We start from the raw sequence: 19,676 nt of genomic DNA on the forward strand, positions 1-19,676 counted from the left end.
TTCATGATTTTCTATTATATAACCCTTTAAATTACACATTACTTTATAGCCTTTGAATCATGTATTATTAGAATAGGCTAGTAAGATTATAAGTCAATGCTTATGTGACTAAATTTAAATGGGAGAGGGTTTTCTTTAATTATTTTTATGTCTTAAGTGAATTAACTTAGCCCAGAATGTAAACAGAACAGTTTAAAATAATCCCATTACACAATGTTGTTTTACTTTGTTTAAGAAGACAGTTTCTTCTGCTCAAAGGTAAATTTAACTTTTTTTTTTTCTAAGGTATGGGACTTCAATGGATATTGTCACCACACATTAAATGTTGGGCAAGAGGGAGTTGTGGATATTTCACAGATCCTGGTTCTTAAGAAGACAATATTGGTTACAGGCTGGGAGAGGTATGATATAGTCATGCAAAATCAGAGGAAGGTAAAAGAAGAATATTTTTATTTGAATCAAAATCTGAAGGAAAAATGAACATAGAAATCTTAACTGATTCTGTGTTATTAACTTGCTGGACCAAGGTGAGTGTCTGTCATTGACTGAATGCTTAGTGAATAAAATATCAATATTATAAGATCATGCACCTTGAAAGGCTTTTGGAAATGTTATGGATCTCTCTCCTGGCATTGGGAATCTTTTTCTTTAACCATTCCAGACAAGGATATAATGTGACTTCCTGAGTATTAATGCCAAAGGTTTCCTAATTTTAGTCAATTAATTCTTATCGTGTAAATCCCCATCCTTCAACAGTTAAGGGAACTTAACTGTTTAATTCTTCCTCTGTTATTTTAAATTACAGCACAAGAGAGAAATAGCCCACTGAATTTTGTGTTAGTACTTCCTTCCTATCAGTACAGAGAGGGGTCTTTCACAGTTCACTTACTTTACTCAAGGAGCAATTCTCCCATTTCATTATAAGGAAAGCTACTTTTCTTTCCCATTTTTCATGAGAGGAGTAAGGGAACATAAACATGGACTTTTCTATGGCACTATATAAGCACTATGAAAATTAAAGTGTTTTTTTTAATATATTATTCATAAATTCAAAAATTGAAAATGATTTGTCCAATGTTATTTTCTATAGAATTAAGATATTAATGGTTTGGAGCTAGGATTAAATCAGATTTTATACTTAGAAAGCTAGCAGTATATATTTGGGTATTTTTATCAATCACACAAAATCTTTTCTTCTGACACTAATGTGCACATTTAGACTAAAAAAATAGTACCACACACAACTTCGTTTTCAGGGGTAGTTGGACTTTAAGTAAAAAAAAAAAAGTACAGTTCAGATCACTGTACTTGACATTAAGAATTAATTCAATCATCATCACCTTTGAAAGACAAGGTTTCTTGGCATCCCTGGGAATAATCATGATCCACTAAAGACTATAACCAGTCCAATAGACTAGCACTTAATAATTTCTATAATTAGGCTGTGGCAATGAATAGGTTTAATTCTCTAATATCATAGCAGGTTAGATGTGTGGTATATAGCTGAGCCAATGCAACTTAAATTTTGAGGATAACAAAAGAGAATTTTTAAAGTCAGTATAAGTCAAAACTTTGGATATGCTACTTTCTTGATTATATGTTTTAGCTATCCATAGTTATAAATTTTAGTGAAATATGTATTTTTAAATTATTGGGGAAAGTTTTTAAAGATTAGATTTATAGAGTCATCTAAAAGTGGGTCAAATGAATACCTGATATCTGATCTAAATGATGTATGTCCACTTTCTTTAATGGAGAGGAAACTTTGGGAAGACTGAAATGGGAGAAGTAAAAGTTATGTTTCTTCCCATCTTCCTCTATTCTTCCCATCCTCCACAAGATTATTAATTTGGAATTGAATGTTTAATTAATACATTCCAATGATCTTATTTCACTTTTGTATTAGTGGATTTAAGAATTATATTTCCTTAATCATAAATCTTAAGTTAGGATTTAAGCAGGATCTTTGCAGGGTCCTTTTTACCAGGAGGTATTTAACAAAAGAAGTAAGACTCATGCCATTTGCAGCAACAAGGATGGAGCTGGAAGGGATTATGCTCAGTGAAACAAGCCAGAAAGAAAAAAAAAATCGGATGGATTCACTTGCAGGAGGAATGTAAGGGAAACAAATAAGTGATCAGGAAAAAATAATTATAATAATTTTGTTAAGATTTATTTGTTTATACAAGAACCAGGGTGCAGGCCAAGTATGCAGGAGGGTGAGAGGATTCACACCAGAGACAGAGCAGGGAACAGAACAGGCAGACTGACTGATATATACCGCTGAGGAGTGCAGCAGGCAAGACAGGAGAGGTCTGCTGTGCCATGTGGTTATCTCCTCGGCTGGCGGGGATCGAACCTGTACCACTTGTACTGCCTGTACCACCAGGGAGGCCCAATTATAATAAATTAAAAAACAAAATCAACAGGCAACAGACATTCTGTAGGGGAGGAGAAGGGAGAGGGATTAAAACAGAGGAGGGAAGAGCACAAGGGACCATGGTGTTGGTGCATGGGTGAATTGCTGGTGGGAATTCTATAGGGACTACACCTGAGAGAAGAAATAATACATTGTACAAAAAGGAATAATTATGTGATATATATATATATAATTTTAAAAAAGAAGTAAGAGAACATGTCAACTGACTATAGTTTGTGAAGACTGGTTCACTAAACCAATTCTTTAACAGTTTAGTATTTAGAGAAGAAAAAAAAAAACTAGAAAATTGCCAGTATATCAACTTTTCTTAAAAAACCTGAGTGTTTGAACTTCCTCCTCAACTTTATCTCCCTTGGAAGGTAGGCAATATTTTATGGATATCTCAAATTTCTGTAGTCAGCTCTTAGCTCTCTAAGCTCACTTATCCATTTGCTTGTTGGGAATGTATCTCATTGCAATCCCAAATTCAAAGCATTCTATACTGAATTTATTATTCATTCCTCTTACCCATGACTGCTTCTCTTAGTTTCAGAGCTTCAGTTAACACTTAGAGGCCTGGACATCAACTTTGGTTCTCTTTTTTCACTCAACTTCACAACCAAGTCAGTGTCAAGTATTATCTACTTTGTATTCTAAATATTTCTCAAACCCATTCCCAATACTATTACAACTGTATATTCAGAACAACATTTCTACTTGGGTTAATGTCATAGCTTCTATTTTGTCCAATCCTCTAGCAATGCTTCCTGTCAATGGATACTGCATCTATGACACTTCATTGTTTAACAACTTGCAGAGTGTCTACAAAATAAATCTAAGTTCCTTCTTGTCTGAATCTAGTTTTAGTTCCAAGTGGCCCATTCTTGTGTACATTCCAATCTCAAATAACAACCTGTTGCCAGGTAGTTTCCATACACATCATACTATTTCACACCCCCATTCCTTTATTCTCTCCCCTTATCTAGAAATTCTATTACAAATATTTTTCATGTGGCTAGCATTTATTTCTATTTGATGTCCCTTTCATATATCTTCTTTATCAGGATATTTCTCTTTATTCCAGGATTGAAATATAATCCCTCTTTTTCTTTGTGTTCTCTAACTTTCTGCACTTTATTTAATGAATACATATGTACACATATATGTGTATGTATATATATTCTAAGCATATGCTTTTTAGTTGTTCAGTGGCATCGGTTGAATAACTTACTATTTATTTAATAGATAGGGAAACTGAAGATGTGAGAAAATTTAATTACTCATGATAACAATTATGAACCAAAGACAAGCAGAAAAATATTCAAATCTATTCTCTTTACATAATAAACCAGAAAGCAAATTATTGTCAATCCTTTTTTATAAGGGTAAAATGACACTTGAAGAGGTAGGGTATCTGGGCCAACATTACAAAGCTAATAAGAAGCTGAATTACAATTCTGTGCCAAAGTTTATGCTTTTCACACAATTCCTAAGTTACAAAGGGAGTAATTTAATCATGAGAGAACAACTATCTTCTTTTTTAACAAGTAATTTAATTGAATTGCTTAGCTGTGTCAAGCAAAGCTAATGAATCCGTTTTGTGCATTTGAAGAAGGAGAAAAAACAAGTATTATCCACTTAAAATATCTCAAAATTTAGCTTACCATTACTTTTCTCCTTTCCTCCCAACACATATTTTATATTTGCACCTAGGTAGAAAGCACTTGGTAGGAAATATGGTGAACTGAATGGGAGAAACCTGATTCTTGCTCTCAAGGCCACATGTTCAAATTGGGGAGCTAACATGTATAAGGCAGGATATGACAATGGTCCTAAGCAAATCCTGAACTAGAGATCTCATGTCAGTTATTTAGACATATAGTCAATCATATCTAGATAATAATTTTGTGAGAATTCTAGAAAAGTATTTCTCATCATTTTAAGCAAGAAAAATTAAAGACAATGTGATGAATTGACTTATGGTCAATTAAAAATACTTAGTCAAACACCGTATTTACTCTGGAAAAATTAAATGGATTGTAATATATACAGCTATGTTAAAATCAATAAATACTTAAAATTGTTTAAGATTTTATCCTGACCTCAAACTGTATGACTCTATACTTAACTTTATAAATATAGTCTCAAGTCCCTTAGTTTTTCCCAGTTTATTTTTATCCTTTCTGTAGAGTAGAAATATGTTTATGAAGGTTTTATCTATAAAATACAGATTTATACAAATACTCAAAAGAGAATCTCTCATGAAATTTCAAATATTTAAAAATATATATTGGTAGTAACATCTTTCACAGAACTGTAAAAAGTAGCTTCTCAATAAATTACCTGTTGATATAATTTATTAATTTAAAAATTTTTTTTAAAGATTTATTTATTTATTTTTATTTTATTTTTATTTTTATTTTTATTTTTATTTTTTTTAATTAAATAATAAATTTTATTTTTATATTCCCCCATACAACTGCACATGCCCCATTCTGACCCCAATCCCTCCCCTCCCGGCCCCCACCCCCCAAAAAGTGTCTCTGGTTCATAGTTTTTTGTTGATTTTGATTTTCACTTTCTTATAGTTATTCATTTTCCTGATCCCTTATTTAAGTTTTCTAGATTCCTACTATGAGTGAGACCATCCGGTATTTTTCTTTTTCTTTTTGGCTTATTTCGCTGAGCATGATCCCTTCCAGCGCCATCCATGTTGCTGCAAATTGCATGTGTTTATCTTTTTTGAATGCTGAGTAATATTCCATGGTATATATGTACCACATCTTCTTGATCCATTCATCTATTTTTGGGCATTTGGGCTGTTTCCAAAGCTTAGCTATTGTAAATAGTGCTGCTATAAACATAGGGGTGCAGGTGTTCTTTGGAATTGATGTTTCTGTGTCCTTTGGGTAAATACCTAGGAGTGGAATTGCTGGATCATATGGAAGCTCTATGTTTAGTAGGTCCAGAAATCTCCACACAGCTCTCCATAGTGGTTGGACCAGTTTGCATTCCCACCAACAGTGCAGGAGAGTTCCTTTTTCTCCACAGCCTCGCCAACATTTGTTGTTGCTAGTTTTTTTAATATGTGCCATTCTCACTGGTGTAAGATGGTATCTCATGGTAGTTTTGATTTGCATTTCCCTGATGACAAGTGATGTTGAACATTTTTTCATATGTCTGTTGGCCATTTGCATTTCCTCTTCAGAGAAGTTTCTTTTTAGCTCTTCTGCCCATTTTTTGACTGGGTTATTTTCTTTGTTGTTGTTGAGTTTCATCAGCTCTTTGCAGATTTTTGTGATCAGTCCTTTGTCATTAGTGTAACAAAAAAAAATCAAATATTTGGGAATAAATCTAACAAAAGAGGTAAAGGACCTATACAAAGAAAATTATAAAACACTGTTAAAAGAAATAGAAGAAGACACAAAGAAATGGAAAGACATCCCCTGCTCATGGATTGGAAGAATAAACATTATTAAAATGGCCATCCTACCAAAAGCAATATACCGATTCAATGCTATTCCAATCAAAATTTCAATGTCATTCTTCAAAGAAATAGAACAATTATTGATGAAATTCATATGGAATCACCAAAAACCCCGAATAGCCAAAGCTCTCCTGAAAAAAAAAGAAGGAAATGGAGGCATCACACTCCCAGACTTCAAACTATACTACAAAGCCATAATCATCAAAACTGCATGGTATTGGAACAAGAACAGACATACAGACCAATGGAATCGAATAGAAAATCCAGAAATAAACCCACAGATTTATGGTCAACTAATCTTTGACAAAGGAGCAAAGACTATGCATTGGAGCAAAGAAAGTTTATTCAATAAATGGTGCTGGGAAAACTGGGTTGCTACATGCAAAAGAATGAAGCTTGACCACTACCTCACACCATACACAAAAATCAACTCAAAATGGATTAAAGAACTAGACATAAGACCTGAAACCATAAAATACATAGAAGGAAATATAGGTGAAACACTACGTGATTTGCATATCAAAGACATCTTTACAGACACATCACCCAAAGCAGTGATAGTGAAGGCAAAGATAAACAGCTGGGACTACATCAAATTAAAGAGCTTCTGCACAGCAAAAGAGACAATAACAAAAACAAAGAGAAACCCCACCAACTGGGAGAAAATTTTTGCACCCAACACTATTTATTTATTTTTTTATACAAGCACTGGATACAGTGAGAAGCACGGGAGGGTGAGAGAATTCACCAGAGCCAGAGCGGGGAGCAGAGCAGGCAGAGGGACCGAAGTGCACTGCTGAGGGGAGCAGCGGGCGGCAGGAGAGGTCTGTGCGCTCTGTGGGACCCTCCTCTGGTGGCCGGGGAGCAGCCGGGGATCGAACCGGCGCTGCAGCCGCGGGCAGCTTCGCAACCCAGCGCTCAACCGCTGCGCCACCTGGGAGGCCCTTTCTATGTTTAATTTTAAAGATACTTAAACAAGTATGTGCATTGTCAAAATTCACTGATCTGTAAGCCCCTGTTGATATAATTTAATTTCTAAAAGTATATTTAAGTGAAGTGAAATCAGGGATTTGAAATTCCTCAACGATAAAACAGATCTATCACAAGATATTAAATTACCCCCCCCCATTTATTTGACTGTTAATTTGGTATTAGAAGTAACCCACCCTAACCTCCCTAGTGGCACAAGGGGTTAAGTCTCAGCACTATGAAACACTATGGTAGCCACTGCAACACGTTTGATCCCTGCCCAGGGAGCTGACCCACATGGCCAGGGAGCTGACCCACATGGTACAGTAGATCCCAACTGTCTTGCCTGTTGCTCCCCTCAGCAGTGTATTTCAGTCACTCTGCCTGTTCTGCTTCCCACTCATCATAAAAGATGATGAACATTTTTTCATATGTGTGATGGCAATTTGCATATATTCTTTAGAGAATTGTTTATTTAGCTTTTCTGCCCATTTTTTAATTGTATTTTTGTCTTCTTTTTATTGAAATATATTAAATTAATAATTTCCTTACAAAGAAATTATGATCTTATATGACTCAACTTATCTCTAATATTAGAAGGAGAATCAGAATGAAAATTTCAGAAGTTTTGACTTATTTTGAATAACCAGTTTAGATGTCAGGAGAGTTGCAGATATATTCAAAATACATGAAAATCTGCAAATCTAATTTTACTGTGGCTTTAGTATCTAAAATTTTACTTTACAAATTTGAGGAAACAGAATGAAGATGAATTGATTTGTATCGAACTCATTCTCTACCTTTGAATTATCCCTTTTAAGTCACAAAGAATTAGAACAAGGAAGAATAAGTTCTTATGAACTAAAGCCACAATAATAATTAGCTACCAGAGGAACAAACAGTTGACTGTATACTTGAGTTCTCTCCATGACAGTTTCTACAGGAAAAATTTTAGTAAAAGTTATTTTTCTTACTCATTCATCCTGAAAGAGATTGTTTAAAATTTTTTTACAACTTATTTTTTTACACTTGACATGTAAACTAATTTTGTTCTCACAAAATTGGTCCTTAGCTTTAATCCTGAATCACAATTGTGGTCACCTTCATAAGGTGAAACGATGACTGGATAGCAGTACTCTCAGGATTTTAAATGTGAGGAATTGAACCAGTAAACTCCTTCAATGTCACAAAAAATAAATGTCTCAGACTCCAAAAATGGCCTTAAAATTGGCTCATTCTGCACTTTAATTTTACTCTTGGCAAAAGTACAAACTTAAAAAAAGTTATCTTTGAAATAGAAAAAGTAGGAAATACAGTGTAGATTCTGAAGGTACTTTAAGGATAACTGTCATTCCAAATGAAATTTTCAACTTAGGTTTTAAGGTGGCAGCTAATTAATTTCTTAACATTTTGACACACAAGGTCAAATATCAGAAAGGCTAATTTTTACTCCTGTTTATGAAGAGCATTTTGTATTGTTGGATGATACTCCTTAAATATATTGAATTAATATGTTTACTTTAGCAAAAAGACATTTGACATTGACTTTTGTCTGAGAGATAACATTTTTCTTTCCCTCCTAGCCCACACTCTCCATTCCTAAGTCATTTTGTCTGCAACCAAAGTTAATGATAGGTAAAGAAGAAATTAAAAACATATAATAGAAAACTATTATGTATTCATAGCAATTTCAGAACTGCAAATTGTCTTATTATGTTATATTGCTAAGTGTCATAGTATTATTAAAACATCAATATTAAAATTGTTTTAACAAATAATTAATATGCTGATTCAACAAATATTTATTAAATGACTATTCACGATAGGTACTATGCTAGGCACTACTGATCTAAAAAGGGAATAGTCTCTGCTCTCTTAAAGCTTATTTATGGTAAGAGAGACAGAACATAAATAAAGATCACAGTATCATATAATGGTAAATGTAATAAAAATATGTAGGTTAAAGAATGAGAGACTAGTTCTAGGGAAACTGTTCAGATAGGGTAACCAGGGAAAATTTACTTGAAGAGGTGGCAGTTGTTTAGAGAATTTTTCATTTATTCACTTCATTCACTTGAACACTCAAGGTATTTAGGCCACAATTATTACTACTGTGGGGTTGCAGAATAAGATCCTTAATTTAGAATTTATAATGCCTAATGCAGAATTTATAATAAGTAGATGCTACATAATATTTATTAAATGTTATTTGTAAAATGTGAGTGATGTAAAAAATTATAATGAGAAATAGATCTTTCGATTATTGTTAAGGAAGAACAACGTGAGCCTTAGAGAACTGGTGTGTGAATAAGTAGACATAGGTCTTTATGTGAAAGGAAATCCATGGAGGATGAATAAGCACATCATGAGTGAAAATAAAGCAGTTAGAAATATGAAGGATGCTTACAGAGCAAAAAGAATATTGTTTAACTGAAGGAAGAAAGTGTGCTTTGGAAATGCAATACCTATCCAAAACAAGCCCTGAAAACACGGAATGTGTTTGAAACCTAGTATCCTTTCTTTAAAATTCAGGTGATCCCTTCCAGCTCCATCCATGTTGCTGCAAAATTGCATGAGTTTATCTTTTTTGATTGCTAAGTAATATTCCACTGTGTATATGTACCACATCTTCTTGATCCAGTCATCTATTTTTGGGCATTTGGGTTGTTTCCATAGCTTAGCTATTGTAAATAGTGCCAGAAAGAAAAAGAAAAATACAGGATGGTCTCTCTCAGAGCAGAAATTTAGAAAACCTAAATAAGGACCAGGAAAAAGACTATTTATAATAAAGTAAAAATCAAAATCAACAAAAATTATAAACCAGAGACCCACTATTGGTGGGAGGGAGGGAGTAGGATCAAAACAAGGGGGGTGGGATTTGTATGGGGACTATAACCAAGATGAAAATGCATACATTGTGCAAAAATGAAAAATGATATAAAAAATATAAAATAAAACAAAAGTGCTCAGAAAAATAAAATAAAATCCAGGTGATTTTTATATTCTATTACATAAATTCATCTTTCTTTAATTGAATATAAAAAGTATTCCCCCGCAAACTCTTTGAGTAAAGTTAACAAGAATTTGTATAATTGCCCTATGACTTCAAACAGTACTGCTAAATATTTAATTGAACATACATAGTTTACTTTGAAAGGGAAGGGTAGAAGAAAGAGATAGACTATTTGACTACTCCATTCAGGCTTCTGTGAGTTTTACACTTAGATGTCCATGGCAGTTGATCAGGAATTCCTTGGAATTTACATGTTAAATTTCCTCAAAGTTTTGGTGAGAAAAGCCTTATTAACTTTGTTTAGACTAACAAATATTTTTGGTTCATAGACCCACCCTCCTCTTGCTATTGTCATAAAATTCTTAGTGGTTCCATAGTATCCATATAAGGAAAGTTTGCATGGAGTCTTGGTGACAGGTAATTAACATGATAAGTGCATACATGTTTTGGTGTTAATGATTGTGGAAGGCTAATTAAACTTCTGATACTAAATATTCATAACTTATGAGAGAATTCAATGAGAATCTGAAAGTTCAGTGTGGGAAGTTCAAGATTATGGATGAAAATTGGGAGCAAAATTTAGGGGAGCATAGTTTTTTAGACATCTCAAATCATCCCAACCAAGTGGAAGATGGCTATTGAATAGCTCTATAACTTTGGCTCTTCCATTAAATTCTATATTCTTTTACTAGAGCTATTACTGTATTTCGACCTCAGAACTTCAATCAATTTTTCATCAAGCCTGAAGAATGGAAGGGAGGAGTACAGCACCGTGATGATATCTTGTGTGCAGCATTTTTACCGCCACAAACTCTTGTTACAGGTTAACTGAAATCAGTGGTGAAAGTTTGGTTTCTTTTCACTCACACATTAAAAAAAAAACAAAAAACTTTTTAAACTGAAGAATGCATACACTTCTTGAACAAATAGTCCTTGTATTTAAATGTACTCTTATTTTTAGGACAATATATATCAGGACCATCAGCTCCTGAATCTGGATAACTGACTTCAAATCCTGGTTCCACTATCTACCACTGTTTGGCATTGAGCAAGTAATTTAAACTAACTCACAATTTTCACTTGCTAATAATAAATAAATATATTGGTTTATCCTGAGTACTGAATAATGTAATCTGTGAAAGGGCTTAGTACTGGCATATAACAAGTAGAGAAAAAAGTAATAGAGAAAAAAATAATAAGTAGATCAAAACAACAACAACAAAGAAACAGATCAAATTAATTCAAACAAACCCTAGAAATCTGACTGCATATTGAATCTACAAAAGGGGATTGGTGGGGGTGGAGCAAAGGGTGAGGGGACCAATGAACTAAGGCAGGGGTAAGTCAGTGAGAAATGTATGAAAGTAAGTTCATTAGCAAATGTTAGCTTTTATTTTTATTGTCTTTCTTCTAGTAGCAGCATAATAGATGTTGCTTACAAATCATGCATCTGTGGGACTCAGATGACTCACAATAGGAGCATACTCCCCCTTTGCCATAATTCAGTGCAACTAATGTTGGTTGAAGAATTGCCTCACTATGTCTACAAATACAAGCTTTTCTTTAGTTTAAAAAATTCTTGTGTTTGTTTATTTAATCACTTACATTTTAGATTTCTGAGTTTTGTGTCTAGTTTCGAGAAGTCAAAATCAAGAGCATTACCTGAAGAGATTGATTACAATTTACAGATTGATTAATAAGCAGCATAGGAGCCTAAGAACAATGAGTGGTTGGTTATAGTTTGTTTTTTCACTAACCCATTTTCAGCACAATATGTTTTATGGTATTTTTGTGTGTGTGTGGTAATGTTTTACAACACTGTATATGATTCAGAGATACAGGCTCACACTTCTTCATATATGTGTTATCACACCACACCCACCACTAAGGCACCCCTAGTCCTCCACCTTAATCCATTGGGCTCCATCTCCCCTGGCTCCCTGCATATATCCCCCTCCTCTGATAGGTTCAGTTCTACAGTCTGATTTCTAATGTTTATTTTGGTTTAGTTTTGTCTGTTCCTTTGCATTTCCCCCTGTATGCACATATAAGTGAAATCATCCTGTGTTATTGTTTTCCTGCTGACTTATTTTATTGAATATTATCCTGTCCCATTCCATCCACATTTTAACAAATGGCAAAATGCATGCTGTATTTTGTTGCCTGTCCATTTTGCTGTTTGAGATTCCATATTTTTGAAATATCTGTAGCAGTAACTTAGAATATTGAACTACTTCTATTCCAACTCATGGTGATGTAGTTGTATTTTATTTTATTTTGACCTTTGCTGGCTTCCATAGGTTGGGTAGAGGCCTGGAGGGATCCAGCCTCTGGTGTGAATGTGCTGCTGAGGAGGAAGGCTGACTCATATTTTTGACACCTCTGATTTCTTGCTCTTTTGTATTCCAGATCCAAGACTCTGGAGACTTTGTATACTTCGAATGATCAGTACAAGTCTGAGGGGTGGAGGCAGTGTCGTACTCTGTTCTTGTTCTTTTTATGTGGTAACATTTGGTCTATGTGGAACAAACCAGTTCCTTTGAATATATTACCCCTCAGCAAACTGTATCTTCTTCCATAACATTCATCTTGCCCTCTGCAGGGTCTCTGGCTATGTGGCAGCACCCCACTGTTGAATTGGGTCTGGGGTTTCAGTATTCCAAGGAACTCTCAGTTCTTGTCTCAGTGAGGAAAGGATTCATTGTTGAGACCAGAGTTAGGCAGAGAAACAAGAGGTAAATTGGCGCTTAGAGGAAAGACAGGAAAGCTCTCTGAGAAGAGAGAGGTCCCAAGTCGGTAGCCACCGAGGGGTAAGAAGTCGGTGTGTATATAAACACAGTGGGCAAGGAGTCAGGGATCAACTGCTAGGTGATTGATTTGGTCCTGTGGGGTCTCCTAGGTTACTGAGGCCCAGTGAATCTCCCAAGTTACCTGTCCTGCTCTCCCAAAATGAGCTTCAGTCCATTGCTTTAGCATTGTGTTATTGTGTTGGTGTTCTGAACTTTCAATTTTTACTGGGTGGGGGGCATCCTGACTCCAACTGATTGCTTCTCATTCAGTTTGATAAATGGGCTTAGGATACCTGGGCACTGGAGAACTTTCCTGGTTCCAACCTATTATTTGGTTTAATAAAAGGACTCAGGATGCTTGGACTTCTGTCCCCCTGATTCTAATTAACTATCTGTAACTTCCCTTCTCTTTCCCTGAGTTGAAACCTCTCGACTCTCCTCTCAACTCTCCATGAAATACCTTCTGATATAGTCTGTGCTGGTCTTTGATGCCCACAGGCATTCCAACCTTGCCTCAGCTCACAGGACTCTGTGGTTGTACAACCCCTCTTATTAGCTACTAGGTGATCTCAGGAGCAAAAGCAGGGGCCTCCTCTGACTCTATCTGTTCCCAGAACAATCCAAATCTAAGCTGTTAAAAAGATTCATTAGCATGGTTTGATGTGATATATTAAAGATAATCAAAACTTGTATTATTAATAGTCTAGGCAAATAAAACAATTTAAAAGACAAATTAAACAATGAAATTACCTAGTCCATACTTTGAGAGCCCAAACTGTTTTATAGACTCACAAATGCCATCAAACAAGAGGAATGAAAACTTATGGGGGAAGAGGAAAGATATGTTTGAAGTGTTACAAAATGAAATTTATCATTTTTTTTAAAGATTTATTTTATTTATACATTCAAGAACTGAAGTATAGGCCAAAGGTCTAGGGGGTGGTGTGAAGATTCACCAGAGTGGGGAGCAGATTGACTGAAACGCACTGTTGAGGCAAGCAGTGGGCAAGACAGGAGAGGTCTGCTCAGCCATGTTGGTAGCTCCCTGGCTGGGGATTGAACTTGTGCTGTAGTGGCTGCCGACAGCTTCTTTGTGTTGAGACTTAATCCCTATGCTACCAGGGAGCCCAAGTTTACTAATATTTAAATGTTCCATTATTTTCAGATCTTACCTGATTACCTTATTGTAGGGACAATTCTGCAATTGAATTTTTTGGGGGAGGTAGAAAAATTGGGGTGTAAGTCAGAGGTGTGGGGGGGTGAGGGGATTCACCAGAGACAGAGTTGGGAGCAGAACAGGTCGATTCCCTGAAATGCACTGCGTAGGGGAGCAGCAGGCAAGACAGGAGAGGTCTGCTGCATCATATGTGTGTTAGCCATATGTGGGCTGGGCATAGAATTCAGGTAGTGGTGATTGTTCTGAGACTTAATCCTTAGGCCACCAGGGAGGCCTTGCAGTTGAATGTTTTTATAGCTGGTAGTCTACCCAAACAGGTAGTGTGACATACTATATTGGGATGGAGTCAAGTAAACTGTAGGCTGTGTGGTTGTTGGAAAGATTCATAAAAATTGTTCTTTGAATTGATAACTTTTTTGTTCATTCTAATCCCATTAATTCTTTTTTAAAAGATTTATTTATTTATGCATACAAGAACTGGCATATAGGCCAGAGGTGTTGGGGGTGGGGTGAGAGGATTCACCAGAGACAGGGGGAACAAAACAGGCAGAATGACTGAAACACTGCTGGGGGGATCAGCAGGCAAGTCAGGAGAGGTCTGCTGTTCCATGTGGGTAGCTTACTGGCCTGGCATTTAACTCATGCTGCCGTGGCTGCAGATTGCTTCATGGGTTGTGTCTTAACCCCATGTGCCACCAGGGAGGCCCCTAATCCCATTAGTTCTATGTAAAGATGTTTGGTCAAGCAATTTTCAGTTCAAGCATTTAGAAATCAAAGCAGAAGATGAATTTTCCCATTGGGCATTGAAATCCACATTCCTTGGCCACTGCAGAGTTTAGTTTATATTACCTTTTCTCTCTCTAATTCCCAAGAAAGACATCACCTGTACATCACTCTCAAACTCAGCTCTTCTCTTTTGGTCTTCCTCTTGTCAATGACAATCTGCTCATAAAGGAGCTGTTTTTACTGAGCTGTTGGGTATGAATTGCTCTTCTTAGGACAGGCTTCATCAAATTTAGCCTCAGTATTTGGACCTTTCTAAGTTCTTTGTAAAGAAAGTAGAGAAGAATTTTCTGCAGGAGAAATTTTCGGGTTGGAGAAATCAATATTCACTAAACAATATAGGAGGGAGGGAATGAAAAGAACACACATGTACACACACACACCCTCACAGCAATATAGAAAAGAAACCTAGACAGAGAAGAAATCTAGTCAAACTTGATTTGTTTGCTTCTAAGCATTTTTCATTTTTCACGATAATCCTATGGGATAAATACAATTGTTAATCCAGTAGTAGGTGGCAGAACCAGGACTTGAACTCAAATTATTTTATTACAAGGCCCTCATTCAGAATTCTTTATTACTGTAACATGAAAAAGATGTTCTAGTATTTCTGTCACACTCAATGTACAGGCATGTCATGGGGATTATAATTCTGAAGTCTGATAAAGATATTGGTTATTCATAGCTCTAAAAATGTATAGCATATCTAGTAAATGCCAGATTCTGTGTAAGCTATTATAATAATGACTTTTCATTGCTGTTGCTCATATTTTCTAACTTTCTTTTTCCTGTTCAAATAGGGAGTTATGATGGAGAAATTGTTCTATGGAACAATAGCACAGAAAATGCTTACTATGTACTTCACCCTGATTACCAAATGTTGATAAAATCAAGATTGGGTGAGTACAAGTTTAACACTGTAATAATGTGACTGATTCAGACCACAGTAGTTGTTTATGTATGTACCTGATAGAACTTCTTCCTAAATTGTATACAATGGGCTATGAGTGCAAGTATTAGTGATTTCATTGTCTTATCAAAGTGACTAAAAAGAACCCTGAGATTTACTTGGTTTAACAAATTCTCCATGGCATGTGGTTTCTTCTCCTCAGGAGAAATATTCAAGAATTCACCATTTCCAAATTACTGATGGACAGAAGCAGTCATCTCATTTTTATCTAGTTTGGCTTTTTCCAGTCAACTTTGCCAAATTGCCTTTGCATGAACAGTGTATACTCCCTGGTAGAAATATGTGAACTTGTATTTACTTGCTAAGCTGCTCAGGTTCGATCTAGTGCTTATATTAAATATTATGCCAAGTGGAATCTTTAAATTATTTCTTGCTGTAGTTACCTTTGAAGAGTATTATTAGATGGAAGTATATTGTGTTTTATGGGAGTTTAGCAGAGCACATGAATATTTTATACTTAAGCAAAATGTCTTGAGAATTTCCTTTCACATTTTATTTTAGTTTCCTTAGGTACTAAAGATTTTTCCTTAGTCTAATTTATTTGGGTAATGAATATGTCATTCTTCATGGCCCAGTGAGATTCTGTTGTCTCAATTGGATAAACTCATAAAGGCTGAATTGTACTGTAGAAAGGACTGGTTATTATATACAGATTGGTGTGTGTGTGTGTGTGTGTGTGTGTGTGTGTGTGTGTGTGTGTGTATGTGTGAAAAGCTAGGGAGTCATTTGTTTAAAAGTAAAAAAAAAATAAAATAAAATTAAGAAATTTGGAGCTTATTTGGCTTACGACACAAAGCTGTGATCTGCTTTATGTACCAACAGCTAGTCATTAGGGTTCACCTGAACCCTCCATAGAAAGGGTGAATTTCTGCCTCCTGAGGAATTCTGTCCTCAGGAGAGTGCCACCTTGATCTTACAGCAAACTTACTGGTGACAATGATTACATACATAGAGAGTTAGCTAAGAAATAAAGTCAAATTTCTAAAAATACAAGAAAGTCTTCACTATAGATGTCTTTCATGGAAATATTCCAGACACCCTTGCATAGATTTCTCATCACTATGTGTAGACTATTCATAGATTCCAAGATAAATATCCCCAGTTTTTATAAGTGGACTTAGAAGTGATATCACTAGATTGTTGAAATGCTACTTAAGAATGTCCTCTCCGGGCTTCCCCGGTGGTGCAGTGGGTTAAGTGCAGCTCTGTGGAGCTGTCTGCAGCCTCCACACTGCGGGTTTGATTTACAGGCTGGCCAGGGAGATCCTCACATGGCGCAGCAGACCTCTCCTGTAGCGCTTGCTGCTCCCCTCAGCAGGGCTTTTGTCTGCCTCTTCTGTTCCCCACTCTGTCTCTGGTGAATCTTCTCATCCTCTCTCGCCTCTGGCCTGTACCCCAGCTCTTGTATAAAAATAAATAAAATCTTTAAAAAAAAAAAGAATGTCCTCTCCAGGGTAACTCACAAACAAATAATATTGCTGAAAATCAATCATTTAGATATATTAAAATAGGCATTATATATCATTGTCATAAAATTATTTGAAGATTAATATTGATTGTTAATAATATTAAAATACCATATGAGAAGCACATTTGTCTTCAACATAACAGTCTTTAGGATGTTAACAATGACTACAAAATGAAGTCCTTATTAGTTCACATGAAGAGAAAACAGTAAGTATACATGAATATGCAAGACAAGACTGGAATCAAACAGTCCTTCAAGTTGGGGTTGAAGAAGTGAATAGCAGAATGCTCAATAGATGTTGACTAAAAGCCTATTGTGAGACTGGATGGAGTCATCTGAAAATGTGATGTGCTGTTTTTCAGAGACAGTCCTTTGAAAAGCAGGTTTCTCTATTCATTAAAACACCTGTTTTTTTCTTTATCACAGATACAGAACCTCAAAAGTGTCTCAGTGCTGGGAGGAGCTTTTCCACCTCGCCTGCTGTGGACCAGACTACCCTGGGAGCCTGTTCTACTGAGTCTAACATTGAGTGCAATAATGCTGTTATGAGGCTTTGCTTCCTAAAAGCAAGAAAAAACATTGATGTAACAGGTAAAATATATATATTTATATATAATATATTTATAATGCATATAAATATATCATATACACTATTATATATTATATTATAAATATATAAAATTTTATAAATATATTATATATTTTATATATTTATATATTTATATATTTATATTTAACTGTAGACTTCTTTGAAATTTTGTGGATTATTGGGAAAAGGATCAATATAGGAAGCTGAATCTATTCCTATGTAGGTCTCATAAAGTTCAGCTCTGTCTAGTCTGTCAGCACAAGTCCTACAAAGTCATGGGCCACAGTGGACTAGGTTAGGTTTCTGGAGGACTGGTCTTGGAGCAAGAGCCAGCCTAGGCCCTCTCAGCAATCTACATACTGCTGTATATCTTAACATCAGGGTGAGAAGAACTCTGGCCAACTATTTGATAATGGCAATGATTGGAATTGCTATTCTAACCATGGAATTTTTAAAATGTCTGATAAGGTAGAGGACATAGCAAGAAATACATTCCAACTATATCTACACGTGGTGTAAGTCTGTGACTAACTGTAGTGCCTCTGACAGGAGAAAAGGGCGAGAAACTTGGAGATTCGGGGCAAAACCATAATTCAAAATAACTGTTTATATGAGAATGAGAGAGCTGCCTGCTGTCATTCATTCATTCATTCATTCATTCATAGTACTTCAAGTATATTTACCACCTGGGTGAACTCTGCAGAATAAATCAGTGTTCTGGTAACAGTTTCTGCTGGAATGACTGCTAACACTGGTGCTACCATGTGATTTAATGAAGTTATAATTATGTATAGAATGTAGTTATAATTATATAGAGATATAACCATGTGCTTAATTTCCCCTCTATTTGCAATACCTATGTTAGCATGATATTGAAGCAGTCTGTATCATCCCAAAATAAAAAATCTGCTTTTGAGGATAATGCTTTATGAGCTTTCATTAAAAAAAATACATTATACGAAGTAGTTTTTCTTAACTTTAGAGGCTTGATATAAGATATTACATGTTTGGGGCCTCCCCTGGTGGCGCCGCGGCTGAACGCTGGGCTGCGAGGCTGCCCGCAGCCTCTGCAGCGCCGGTTTGTTCCCCAGCCGCCGGCGAGGGTCCCACAAAAAAAAAAAAAAAAAAAAAAATAGATAATACATGTTTGAAAGAAGAAAGAAACCTATTAGGACCATGTTTTCTAAATTCACTTTTCTATATTTTATTTGCAGTTGGAAAATCTACATGATTTTTATATAAAATTCTCAACATTAAGAATCAAATGTTACACCATGTAGTTTTAGAAACATCATGGGGTAGTTAGCATAAACTTTGAAAGATGGACTTTAAAACTTTTCATTTTCTGGAACTCATAATATGAACTCATAATATGAACTATTATCTCTTTTCAACACTAATTCTTCTTAATATTATCAGTATTCCCAAACTGTTTCCACTGAAATGGCTGCATGCCATTATTTCTACTTTAAGCAGATATGCTTGCTAATCGGCAGCACATTTGTGAAGTAAATTGGAAGTCATCTACAGATTTATCAAATAATAATAGGAACGTTACCAAAGAAAAATAATTCAGGTAAAGTGCTGCTACAAAGCACATAAAAATGGAAAATTAAAAGGTTAGTTCTAGGGCTAGGAACCAAACATTGTATCGTAAGGGCTTACAATTGAATACTTGATGAAAATTTCAAAGTAAGTTTACAAATACAATTCCAAGCATGCTGTTATATGGAGAAATCAATAAATATGCTGCTATAACTACATATATGTATCCAGACCTGTGCATGAAGAGTTTTACTTCTTTGGTATATGCATATAATGGATTTTAAAGAAAGATAGTTTTATATAAATAGAATAGTGTAATGTAATGTAATGTTGAAATTGATATTTCATAAGTTTATTTGGAATAAAATTAATTAAGGAATCCAATAACATCAAAATAATGGAGAAAAGAAAACTAAACTTAATAGAAAATCTTATATATTCTATCACATTTAATATTCAACATAAAG

General features: G+C 35.2%; 1 protein-coding gene across 1 annotated transcript in view; it reads left to right on the forward strand.

Moving 5' to 3' along the window:
• Positions 1 to 19,676, forward strand: part of WDR49 (WD repeat domain 49) — a 180,291-nt gene that overhangs the window by 112,042 nt on the left and 48,573 nt on the right. Inside the window, exons 10-13 of the mRNA XM_054701116.1 lie at positions 286 to 401; positions 10,581 to 10,711; positions 15,438 to 15,536; positions 17,502 to 17,666. Of these exons, the coding sequence (XP_054557091.1) occupies positions 286 to 401; positions 10,581 to 10,711; positions 15,438 to 15,536; positions 17,502 to 17,666 (511 nt within the window). The remainder of the gene's footprint in view (positions 1 to 285; positions 402 to 10,580; positions 10,712 to 15,437; positions 15,537 to 17,501; positions 17,667 to 19,676) is intronic.

Source organism: Talpa occidentalis, unplaced genomic scaffold (genome assembly GCF_014898055.3).
Source record: "Talpa occidentalis isolate TD23 unplaced genomic scaffold, MPIMG_talOcc4v2.1 talOcc4.4, whole genome shotgun sequence".
NCBI lineage: Eukaryota > Metazoa > Chordata > Mammalia > Eulipotyphla > Talpidae > Talpa > Talpa occidentalis.